Source organism: Hesperophylax consimilis, chromosome 14 (genome assembly GCF_061612785.1).
Source record: "Hesperophylax consimilis isolate HC1 chromosome 14, BYU_Hcon_1.0, whole genome shotgun sequence".
Classification (NCBI taxonomy): Eukaryota; Metazoa; Arthropoda; class Insecta; order Trichoptera; family Limnephilidae; genus Hesperophylax; species Hesperophylax consimilis.
The window spans coordinates 19,939,004-19,951,632 of record NC_142849.1 but is presented as its reverse complement, the minus strand read 5'-3'; the positions used below and the strand labels follow the sequence as shown (position 1 = coordinate 19,951,632).

Below are 12,629 nucleotides of genomic sequence, written 5' to 3'. Positions count from 1 at the left end.
ATGGAAATGGGTCAAAACTTTTCCATTTGAAAATGCAAAATGGTTTTTAGAAAAGCATTTCAAATGCAAAATGCAAAATACCTATTTTCAAAATGCATTGAAAATGCAAAATGGTTTCTGAGGTCAAACAATTAAAAGAATTTTGTCATTTAATAATGGGCATTAATGTAGAACAAACATATTACATGATGTAAATTCAAAAACACCACGACTACAGATTATGAAACCACAAAAAATTTGCGCGGGACTAATGTTGCCATCGTAAAAACATAGATACTGCTATCTAACATTTAATATTACAGCGTCATGGCCCCATGTTCAGTATTTGAATTAGTATTTTTTGTAATGGTATAACTCAATTGCCAGGGCTCCTACCAGGGTCAATCCGCACCAAATCATCCAGGCCATGTCACCCACCATCTCAGATTTTGATGAAACTTTAAATTTTTAATCCTTCCATATAGATAAGAAAATATACCAAATTTTACCTTCCTACCTCAACTCGTTTTTTTTTATGGGCAGTTGAAGTTTGGGCAAAATAAGCGTTTTTACATATTCCGAGCACTCCGGAAGAGCTTGTACCTTCAATGAAAAAAAATTGTATCTTTGTCATTTATAGTGCAAATGCAATGAAAATTTTCAATATTATCAAGAAAACTATGCTGATTGCAGAAAAAAATAAATAAACCCTTTACATTTATCTACTTGACTTTAAAAAATTACCAAAAGTAATTTTTTAAGTAATTTTTGGGACGGAAAAGGTACTTTACAAAAAAGCCATATCTCGGGAAGGTACAGTGTTAATGAAGTAATTTTTTTTTTATTCATATCTACAAATAGCATAGAATCACATACAAAAATAAAATTCATGGCATTTTACTTGCTTCAATAAATAAAATCCATTTTAAACTTTTTTCAAACTTTTTGTAATTTTTTTTTATTCTTATCTACAATAAACATAGTACAACCTAAAAAAATAAAACTCCTGGTATTTTGTGTGCTTCACAGTGTAGAAACGTTTTTAAAATAAGAAATCTTTATCATGCAGAATTGTTCTAGGTTTTTTTAAATCTAGATACAAAAATAAATAAAATCCATTTTAAACTTTTTTCAAACTTTTTGTGATTTTTTTATATCTATTTTTAGTTTGTAATTGGGCAAGTTATAGTTTAGGTATATAGCTAGTAATATAGGTTGAATGAATGGACTAATATCAAAGAAACAGTCCTAGAGACAAGTCACTACATGGAAATGATGTATCTGCAACAAGAACAAGACAGAACATGAAAATTACTATCTGCCTCATCACTAAGTTTGCAGGATACTACATGCTTTGTTTCCTCTGACATGCTTAGTTCTGAGTCAGCTTCAAAGCAGTGATCATCTATATAAATACAGTAGTTGTTTCATGTTATGGTGTACGTTGTTAAAATGTCTCTAATCGAAACAAGTTTAGTTAAATGTAGTGTGGGACAACATAATGGTACTGAATGTCACAAAAAAAGTTATACTAAGTCAGAGAAATTAACGAGTGTGGATTTGTTAAGTGAATTTGAAAAAAAGCTTATTCAACAAAGAAGTTTTGTATCTACAGACTTGGTTTTCAACATTTGTGAGCACCACAGAATATTTAACTTAAATAAATATGAAACATTTCAAAAAGCTTGTTTTGACCCGTTCCAAAGCCACAAAAGGAAAATTACAAAAACTTTAAGAACAGTATCCTTGGAATTTTCAGAGAACATTAATACCATTCTAAAAGTAACTAATAAAGCAATCCCTGGACAAAAAATTTGTACTGCATGCAGAGCAAAAATTAGTAAGAGCAAAAACCTTAACAATGAAATTGAAGAGCTTAACACTTTTCAAGAAGACATAAGTGAAGTTGAAAATGTTTTAAACAAAGAAATTTTTTTACAAGAAATCAACACTTCTTTAACTGACATTGGAGAATCTCCATTTAAACTACATGCAATACCATCCCACAGTAAGTCTAGTTACGCTAAACGGAAGTTAGATTCTGCTTGTTCAACCTTAAAGAAAAAAGTAAGTAAAGTTTTAGAAAAAGAATTTTCCCCAGTAAAATGTGATGCAAAAATACCAAGATGTATTCAAGAAAAAGCTAATGACATGGACAGGCTTGTTGAGTTGGTTAAAAAAAAATTGGAAACACAAGTTACACGCCGTGAGAGAATTCAGCTTCTAACTCTCGCTCCAACTTCGTGGAGTAGAAAAAAGGTTGCTGAAGAATTCAGTGTTGGTGAATACTCAGTTCGTAAAGCACGAGAGCTACTAAATGAAAATGGTATCATTGCTTTACCTGATCCAAAAAAAGGAAAACCATTAGACCAAGGAACAGTTACTTTGGTTAAAAATTTCTACCAAAACGATGAATTTTCTCGTGTTATGCCAGGGAAAAAAGATAAAGTTAGCATAACCAAAAATGTTTATGAACAAAAAAGACTATTGCTTTGTAACCTGAATGAACTTTATGCTACCTTCAAGTTTGAATACCCTGCTTCAAAAATTGGGATTTCGAAATTTTGTTGGTTGCGTCCCAAATGGTGTGTGCCAGTAGGTTCTCCAGGCTCTCATTCTGTCTGCGTTTGTGCAATTCATCAAAATGTAGTGTTGCTTCTTAATGCTTGTGACAGTGAAGAAACGTACAATGATTTAATGGACTACTTAGTGTGCTCAAAGAACAATAGAGACTGTATGCTTCGACATTGCGATAAGTGTTCAACATCTAGTGAAAATCTTAAGAAACATTTGTTAGAAAAATTTGAAGAATGGGACCAAAAAGATGAAATTACATACAGTGCATGGGTAACTACTGATAGAACACAGCAGGTTTCAGTTACAGTTCCCTTTCATGAATATGTAGAACATCTTGTGAAGAGTCTTGTAAAACTTCTTCCTCATTCTTTTATAACAAAGTCTCAATCAAAATATCTCAAAGAGTCCCTAAAAGCACAGCTTCAGATAAATGAAGCTGTTGTGTTATTAGACTTCAGTGAAAACTTCTCCTATGTTATCCAGAATGAAGTCCAGGGTTACCACTGGACGCAAGACAGTTGTTCACTCCACCCAGTGGTAATTTACACTTGTGAAGAGCCTGGCAAAGATCTCACAGTGTCAAGCTTGTGTGTAATTTCAGATGACTTGGAACATGATGTAAGTTTCGTTTACGAAACTCAAAAAATTGTTGCTCAATTTTTAAATCAAAAATTTCCCCAAATTCAAAGTGTTCATTATTTTACTGATGGTTGCGCAGCGCAATATAAAAACTGCAAAAACTTTTTAAATCTGTGTCACCATCAAAAAGACTTCAACTTGAAAGCATGTTGGTCGTTTTTTGCTACGAGTCATGGGAAATCTCCCTGTGATGGAATAGGTGGAACAGTAAAACGTCTTCTAACTAGAGAAAGTTTGCAACTTGGCCCTGGCAACACTATCACAACTGTAGACAAAACTTTTAAGTTTTGTCAGTCGAGAGTAGAAAATATATATTTTTACTTGCTGAGAAAAGAAAGCTTATTCACTTGCAGGCAACAATTACAGCAGCGTTTTTCACAAGCTAAAACAATACCAGGCACTCGAGGTTTCCACTGCTTTGTTCCTCTGTCTGAAAATGAAGTTGGCACAAAAAGGATAAGTTCAGATTCAGATTATGCTTTGATTTTTAACTTCAGTGGGGAACGAAATCGCTCTGAGCAACTAAGTATGGTACAAATTTGTTCAAACTCTTATGTAGCTTGCGTATATGACAACCATTGGTTTTTTGGACTTGTGGTTTCCAAAGATGAAGACGAGTTTGATGTATCAATCAAGTTTATGCATCCTTTTGGCCCAGCTCCATCCTTTTACTGGCCACATCAAAAAGAAGATATTTGTTTTGTTCCACTACAAAATATTTTTAATATCGTTGACCCTCCCACAACAAAAGGTTCAGGAAGAGCTTACTACTTTCTTGAAAAAGACGTACATCATGCTGATCAAAAGTTCAACCATCTTATGGGTCAGATCAAGAATAAAAGTAAAAAATGAACTTGAACATTTATTTGTAAACAATATTATTGTAATGTACTTTCATTTAACCTAATCCTACATTGCCTGTTTTATTTTTATTGTATTTGTTTTTTAAAGAGTTAACTTTGTATTGAAAAGAGTTAAAAAGTTGATCTTGTTATAAAATATTGCTATGGTGTATGCATTCAGGGTAAGGAACAAGGTACATTATTTTGTTGGTGCCTTAAGCTTACATTGCAAGCTTACCAGCATGTTGTAAAGGACCGAATAAGTTTGACTTTTTTTATTTGCAAATACAGTATCTAGATTTTAAAAAACTTGGAACAATTCTGTATGATTAAGATTTCTCATTTTAAAAACGTTTCTACACTGTGAAGCACACAAAATACCAGGAGTTTTATTTTTTTAGGTTGTACTATGTTTATTGTAGATAAGAATAAAAAAAAAATTACAAAAAGTTTGAAAAAAGTTTAAAATGGATTTTATTTATTGAAGCAAGTAAAATGCCATGAATTTTATTTTTGTATGTGATTCTATGCTATTTGTAGATATGAATAAAAAAAAAATTACTTCATTAACACTGTACCTTCCCGAGATATTGCTTTTTTGTAAAGTACCTTTTCCGTCCCAAAAATTACTTAAAAAATTACTTTTGGTAATTTTTTAAAGTCAAGTAGATAAATGTAAAGGGTTTATTTATTTTTTTCTGCAATCAGCATAGTTTTCTTGATAATATTGAAAATTTTCATTGCATTTGCACTATAAATGACAAAGATACAATTTTTTTTCATTGAAGGTACAAGCTCTTCCGGAGTGCTCGGAATATGTAAAAACGCTTATTTTGCCCAAACTTCAACTGCCCATAAAAAAAAAACGAGTTGAGGTAGGAAGGTAAAATTTGGTATATTTTCTTATCTATATGGAAGGATTAAAAATTTAAAGTTTCATCAAAATCTGAGATGGTGGGTGACAAATCCAAAATTTTCTGGATGATTTGGTGCGGATTGACCCACCAGGGAGCGTCGAGCGACTTGACAAATGTAAATTATCTCTCATAGGTTGAGGACCGACTGATATTTGGGGCTTATGAAAAAAAGATGAGTGGATATAGTAGGAAGAATGTTGCAAAAAAGCATTTAAAATGGAAAATGCATTGAGAAAAGCATTTAAAATGCAAAATGGAAAATACCCATTTTGCATTTCCATTTCAAATGGATTTATTTGAAATAAAGCACATCTCTGATACCCAGCATATTGGGCTATAACCATAGACATATGAATATTAGTAGACCTGCCCTAAGTGATTAAAAGCGTATTATCCCCACTCCCCATACCGGTTCCATTGGAGCCGGCTGTGCTCGCGTATGGCCTCAAGTGAAATTTGAAAATGTGACGTCATCATTCTTGTGCGAACTATGGTCGAGGCATCATCGGTTCATTTTACGAAATAACACGGCAAAATGTTGACTTGTACTATGAAAACTTGTAAAAATAGATGTGAAAAAGAGAATAAACCCAATTGTCGTATTACATTCCATATATAAGCATTATTTTAATTTATTTTAAGCATATTCACATCGTATAATATGAATCAGTTGTTACTATCACATCGAGAAACGTCTGGACGCGAAACACAAAGCTGGTTGGTTGCTGGGAAGTAAATTATGAACATTTATAAAAGTGTCTTAACTAAATACTTAAACGATATATTCGACTCTGAAAATAGAACCGAATTTTTTTGCCGAATTTGGACTTCGCAAATTTGTTCATAACGTGGCGAGTAATTTGCGCTCCCATGTAAAAATGTCTATTCATTCAAAAGCAGATTTTACTTTTAAGAAGTAAATGGTGATATTATAATGCGAGATGCCTATTTACTGTCAGATTGATTTATTGACGAATCACAGTCAGCTTCACTCCCTTCGTTCTTCAACAGTTGATTTTACCCCTCGCCATTATCTTCTCGTCTATTAATTCCTATGTCTGTGGCTATAACCCAATATGGATATAACCCAATATGGATATAACCCATATTGGGATAATACCCAAAGTCTCTAAGATATAAATATCTCAGAAACTTCTTTTGTACTTTCTCTACCATTAGAGAGTAAGTTTAGTAAAATCCATTGTCCCTATATTATTGAGTCGCTTTCCAAAATGCTGCATACTAAACTGTATAGCACACATTCAAATAATTAGTCAAAATTTTCATCTTTTTTTTGGTTTACTGATTTGGAAAATTTACTTGCATTTGTGAATGCTAATGATTAAAAAAAAATGGTATACAGTAACTGTAACAGCACTTCGAAATGACAAAAATAAATTATTAAAAAAATAGGACAGTAGTTTCTAATTTTATGCCTACACAAGGGCAAGATCCATCTTTTTCAATTTGCCCCGCACCTGAGTGTTCGAGGGTTTAACAAATTTGCTTACCCGCCACCATGTTAGTATGGCTTTTAATATAATGCTTTCGCATACCACACACTATACCAGAGCGTGTTGCAGAAAGATTTGTCACCTTGGCTTTGTAGATTATAGAAATAATGACCTCCCCAAACTTCTTCCACTCCCATACACATAATGCTTCTTATTATTTCCAGGAGCCAGTTTCGCCGAAGCTCTGGGAATGGTATCGCCGAGCAAGTCCAGCAGTTCTTTGAAGAAGAAGAGCATTCTTCCCACCAAAGAGGTCAGGAAAGAAGTGATTGATACAAGCAGGACTGCATCCACCTCTTCCTCTTCTGGAGACAAGAGTTCATCCTCTGTCAAAGCTCGCTCCTCCAACCCATCCTTTGATGTAAGATAACAAACTATCTGGTTCATTATTATCACTAACCCCTTGGGGCCGGAGTCCTGCATTTTCAATGTTGAAGAATTAATCGGTACGAAGCACGGCAATTGCAGTGCCAACCTTATTTATTCATTTTGCCTTCGAATATTATCTCCACTGGGTTAGTTAAAGACAAAAATAAAGATTTTATTGATTAAAGTTTCATGTCGGCTGTACGGTTTAATAACAAAGCATTATTGATAGGTTTTTAAATACCGCATAATTGACAGTTTTTGAATTGAGATAAATTTCAAAAATATTTTATTTGTAGTAACTTCTTTACAATATCGACATTCCCTACAAAAATTAGCAAATCTTTTGCTTTATAGGAATGAACTTTGAAGTATGTATGTTTATTTGGATAATAATTTATGATTAAACCATGGTCAAAATTTCAATTGCTGCATCGTTATTTGTAAGTAATAATATATGGCCTCTGTGCGTAGTTAGTTTTTCTCTTTCACTTACAAATTATTAAATATAACCGCATTGTTTTTCGTACTCCTCATTTAAAATAAATTTTTGGTTCTCTACGAACTGCACTTTTCGTCACTTGGGTGATATTTTAGAAATCAACGACAAAATGAATGCAGACTGTGAGCCCTGATACACCTTTTGGAATTGCACCTGAAGAATCAGCTTATGGCTGTTATAGTTATATTTGTTTTTTTCAACTGTTTTTTTGCTGAACTGCCAAAACCTCCGATGTGCCAAAATTGAAAAAAAATTGTACTTTGATTGTGATAATGTGCAGCAATACAATTCTGGATGTATTTCCTCATGTAAAACAATTTATCCATGTATTTCATGTCTGATCGCTCAGAAATGACAATAATATTGTTGTTTCGTCATTTTTCAAGTAAGATTTTAAATTAATAATGTTTTAAAATCGTTTGCTGACCATTTCAGATATGAGCTTCATGGATGTAATCTATTTTTCAAAATTTTGTTTCATGTGTAAGTCACTGGCAAATTTTTACCTTTTAAAACTGAAATTTTATTTAACTTTGCAATTTTGGCTTTTTTGTAATTATTTATGGATTTACTTATGTACATCAAACACACACATCAGTGATCCTTTAAATTCAACCCTTGAATTGGCATTTAAAATATGACGGTGAAAGCGTATGCATACATTGGAGCTTTGAAATACATCAAATCTCATAAAAGAGTGGGCAGCATTTAAATGTTGCATGAAAATAAATGTTTATACAATTTAAATTATGAGGTGTCATGTTGCTTATTTTTTATTTATTTATTATTGCTTCCTTTTTTCTATGGGGTAGGGTAACTCTTTATTCTTGTACCTATATTATTTTTACAGGTTTTTAGTGCTTTTGATTATAATTTTGCAAGATTAGAAAATGACCATTTTATGGTAGTTTTGACTAACATAATTGATGTTTTGACTAACATAAAAAGATTTGTTGTATAAATGTCACATTTAGCCCACCGTCCCACGGGTCGGTAAGCAATCGACAAAAACGCCTTTGCAGAAAAGTTCCACATTGAACTGCGCTGCAGACTGTTACCTTATTATAACGAACTTAATTTTCTGCGCAGGGTCTTACAGCACTCGGTTTATGTCAATTGCTTACTGACCCGTGAGACTACGGGTTTATTCTGATAAGCATTTCATTTTGTGATGATTGTTTTCATTAAAAACTATTTGAATACAGTGAAACCTCTCTATCGTTTTTGAAGGGTCCTATTTAAATAACCTATGAATGCGGGAATATAGAAAAAAGCCACATACATACTTAAATGTTAATATGTATCAGAAAAACACGCTACATATTTCTAATAAATGAGTGCAGCGATTTCTAAACACTTGGCTACGTCAATGCGTTTTCAGCTGGATTTTTTCCACTTCAACAATTTTTAATCTTTCTTGAAGAGTTCATACTTTTTCGCCAGACGGTTCATTTTTAATAATTTGTTTCTTAAGTGGGTTTTTTTCAGGCATAAGGCGATGCAATGTGAATTGATGCAAAATAATGCAAACACATGTTATTTGGTTTCAAAATATGATCGCTGGTCTTTTTATAAGCCTAGGAAAAAAAAAAGAATCAGGCCTTTAAAAAATTAGTTCAATCTCCTACTTATAAACCTCTTTTCTTAAATGGTTTTATTGTATAATGTGGCAAATTAAGTTATGATTATGAAGATGATTATAGGAAAACATCTTAATATCATTTATTCCTGAACTTCACAAAATTAAATAAAACATGCATTTTGGGAATGTTTTTTTTTTGCATAAATCAAAACGGGTGGGAATTTCAACCTTATCGCTATCTTCGTAAGAAGTGCACGATTCCGCCTTATTCCGGATGTTACTAAACTGTTAGTGAGTGTACAATTTTAAATTGTAAAAAAATTAAGTCATTTTAAAATAGATTTATGTTTCTGTAACTCGGATGGTTACATTTTCAACATTGTTTTACACTCTCGTCTCATCAATATTTCATATAGTTTTTTTATTCTACTAGATGTGGGGATATATATGACCGGTCAGTGGTTGAGTGGGCATAGCGTTTGGGTCTCACCCGAGCGTCGCGTGTTCGATTCCTCGGCTGGCTAAGTCCTCCAGCACAACACAAGCAACATTTTCGGCTTTCTGTGGTGGTAGTAGGAGATTTTCAAACATTGTGGGTTATTCGTAACCCGGGAATGTTTGTCTTTCTTTTAAAAAAAAAAAAATATATTTTACACTTTTTTTTTACCTAAAATCACTCATAATTACTATACACTACACTACTACAGAATATGTGTATAAAAAATTAAATAAAGTATGGTTATATAACTCATATTGTCAATTATTATTTTCATAAGTACATTTTTTGAAAAAAAATCATTTTTGTTAAAAAATACAGTTTTTTTTTTCAAAGTTGGTTTTTCCCGAACAACCCAGTGGGTTCTTTTGGATCGGGGAGAATCATGTCAACCCAGTCAAAAACTAGAAAGTAAAAAGATGCACACGCGCACACCGTCTTGTTATGTAAATGTCAAATATTAAGTGAATGACTAAAGACAAGTAATGTCAGAAGCGGCTACCGGCAGTGATCGATTGAGTGACATCCTACAAAAAGTGCAAGCTTTAAACGATTAATGCAGTAGAACGATGCACAGAGAAACGATTGATAAGATCGTTTTTTACGAGTTTTGCATGAACTTAATTCAGCGCCCTTGAGGTGAATTCTCACATAAATGGCGCTAAATAAATTAGCCAAATATTAATTCGGGACTTGAAAAAATCGATACATGCGGGAAAAAAATTTTGAGATTTCACTGTACATGATAAATTTATTTTGCCATCCTACCATTGCTATGCTACTCGACATTTATGCCTTCAAATCTAGGTCATCCATAAAATTAATTAACCTTGGTCTCTTAAACGATTTCTTGCGTATTTTGGTCATTCGGTCTATGCATTATTTGCATTATCTCAAAGATAAACCATCTCTTTTATCAAATTCCGCTGAAATCACATAAAATTTTTTAGTTAAAAATATCATAACAACCCGCTTTTGAACCACTCAAGCGATGGTGCATTTGCTCGAGCGATGGAGGTTTCCAGGCGTTCAGTTTTGCATTTGCATGGGCTCATTCAAAAAATCAAATCTACAAATATTACTATGGAAATAAATACATAAACAGCTTACTGTAGGTTTAAAGCTATTGAATCCACCTATATTTCATTATCTATCCCATATTTGTAAGTTATATAAAAAAAAAAATTATAAGTATTATCATAGTACATAGGCATGGCTCAAGGCCTAGAGCGATAGGTATAGACCTAAATACGGGAAGCCATCATTCGACTGGCTAATGAGGAGATTAGATTGATTTTAGTGCCGATTAGTTTAACAGCCTTTTTATGATAATGTAACTGTGTTTGATGAAAGTTTAAAAAATGGGAATTTGAGAAACGGCTCTTTTTATAATAAATTATGATTTACCATTAAATTGGTTAAATCTCTGAAACATTGAGACAAACTTTATTATAATATTACTAGCTCCCGGCGTTGCTGGGAGTTCCTTGGGAGATAGACTTATACCATTGCAGACTTTTCTGTAGGCCTTTTTAAGATATACAATTCCGTAGTACGTTATTTTGATGTACATATATTATAAGCGCTCGAAAAAAAAAATTTACTTCTTGATTACAAACCATGACTTTTCTCTACTTTCTATAAATATAATATGAATGTACTATCTGCTACCCGGCTCTGAACAGATATTGTCTAGTGAGTCGGGTAGCGCACATGATTGTAAATAACCCATTGATGTTAATAAACGACCGGGTTACCGGCAATATATTTATATATATATATATATATATATATATATAAGTTTTTAGATTCCCACGGCCAAAAGCATTTTTGTTTTTGGGGCGTTATGCCGTGTTGCGCTAACTCCTTCTTTAGCCGACGTTTCGGACAGCGTTGCAGTGTCCATCATCAGGGCAGATCCGGAAGATATTCTCTAAATGAAAGTGAAAACTCTATCAAAATCCGTTGCTTAGTTTAGAAGACCTAAGCACACAAACAGACAGATGCGGATAGCTACTTTGTTTTATACTATTTAGAGATGAAGTGATTTAACCCATCCCATCCAAAGTTATTTTGACTGAAACTGACCACGGCAACTGAATTGATTTTTGTGCAAACTTGTCTGCAAAATGACTTAAAAATTTATATTCGAATTTATTTATGAACATAAGTTTTTTTCATTAATTTGTATAAATCAATACAAAAAAATTGTAAGATTGCACTGCATACTACTATTTACAAAAAAATAAATATTTTGTTGAGCGGCATAAATTATAGTGGCTCAGAGCAGAGGGAAGGCCTTTGAAGAAAATGGGTTAGTAACTTCGGAGGGAATAGGTTAATGACAAAATTAATGACTAAAAATGGTAATGTGGTTTGATGCTTACCAATGCAAAAAAAAAAACCATTTAACTTTGAATTTGAAGGTAGCTGGTTTGAGTCCCATCCATTGAACAAATAATCCCTAGAGGTGAGATCTATGTATACCAATTTACAATAGACGTTTCAACCTGTAGGTTGCAGATGGGCTAATGAATTCGATTATCTGTTCAAGAATGAATTATGATGTTTAAATTTTTTAATTTCAACTGATGTAAAGTAAAATTAAACTTACTTCGAACACACAGTTACGCCCGCAACACACTTCTATTAGTTTATCTTTTCAGTGCTCCCCTCACAATGCAAAAATTCTTTGATGGTGGATATGGTTGCTGCCAATCTGGGTGTTGTGAGGTTGATTTTTTTACAAAAATAGCTTTACAAATAAAAATTAAATTAAATCGCAATAAATGCATGGTTCCCTGCATTTATTAGGATTTGTAGCTCTATCCTTTCTCAATTCCGAGTACTCTTAAATCATTTATGTACTAGCTGTTGTATTGGGTATTGTAACTGATATGTATGTATTACAAAATTTATTTATTGGACCATTTTGGTCAATAGTAATTTAACAAATGACAGGTAGAGGTTAAGATATGTACAATATAAATACATATATGCAATAATGTAGATGACCACACTGAAAATGTAAAATGATCAATTCTTGTTATACCGACATACATAAACAAGTACTGAAACAACACAATAAAATTTCAGTTACACTAACAATAGCTTTGTGTTATTATTTTGCTTTTTAGTTTCTACTGTTTACAGTGTTATGATTATGTCCCAATGATACTTTTCATCAAACAAATTTATATATATTTTATCTATTG

General features: G+C 32.6%; 1 protein-coding gene across 2 annotated transcripts in view; it reads left to right on the top strand.

The window, feature by feature from the left end:
* The window catches only part of EloA (transcription elongation factor elongin A), a 44,926-nt gene that overhangs the window by 12,197 nt on the left and 20,100 nt on the right, over nt 1-12,629 (top strand). For both annotated transcript variants that reach the window (XM_089639615.1, XM_089639617.1), the window contains exon 5: nt 6,633-6,829. In XM_089639615.1, the coding sequence (XP_089495741.1) occupies nt 6,633-6,829 (197 nt within the window). The remainder of the gene's footprint in view (nt 1-6,632; nt 6,830-12,629) is intronic.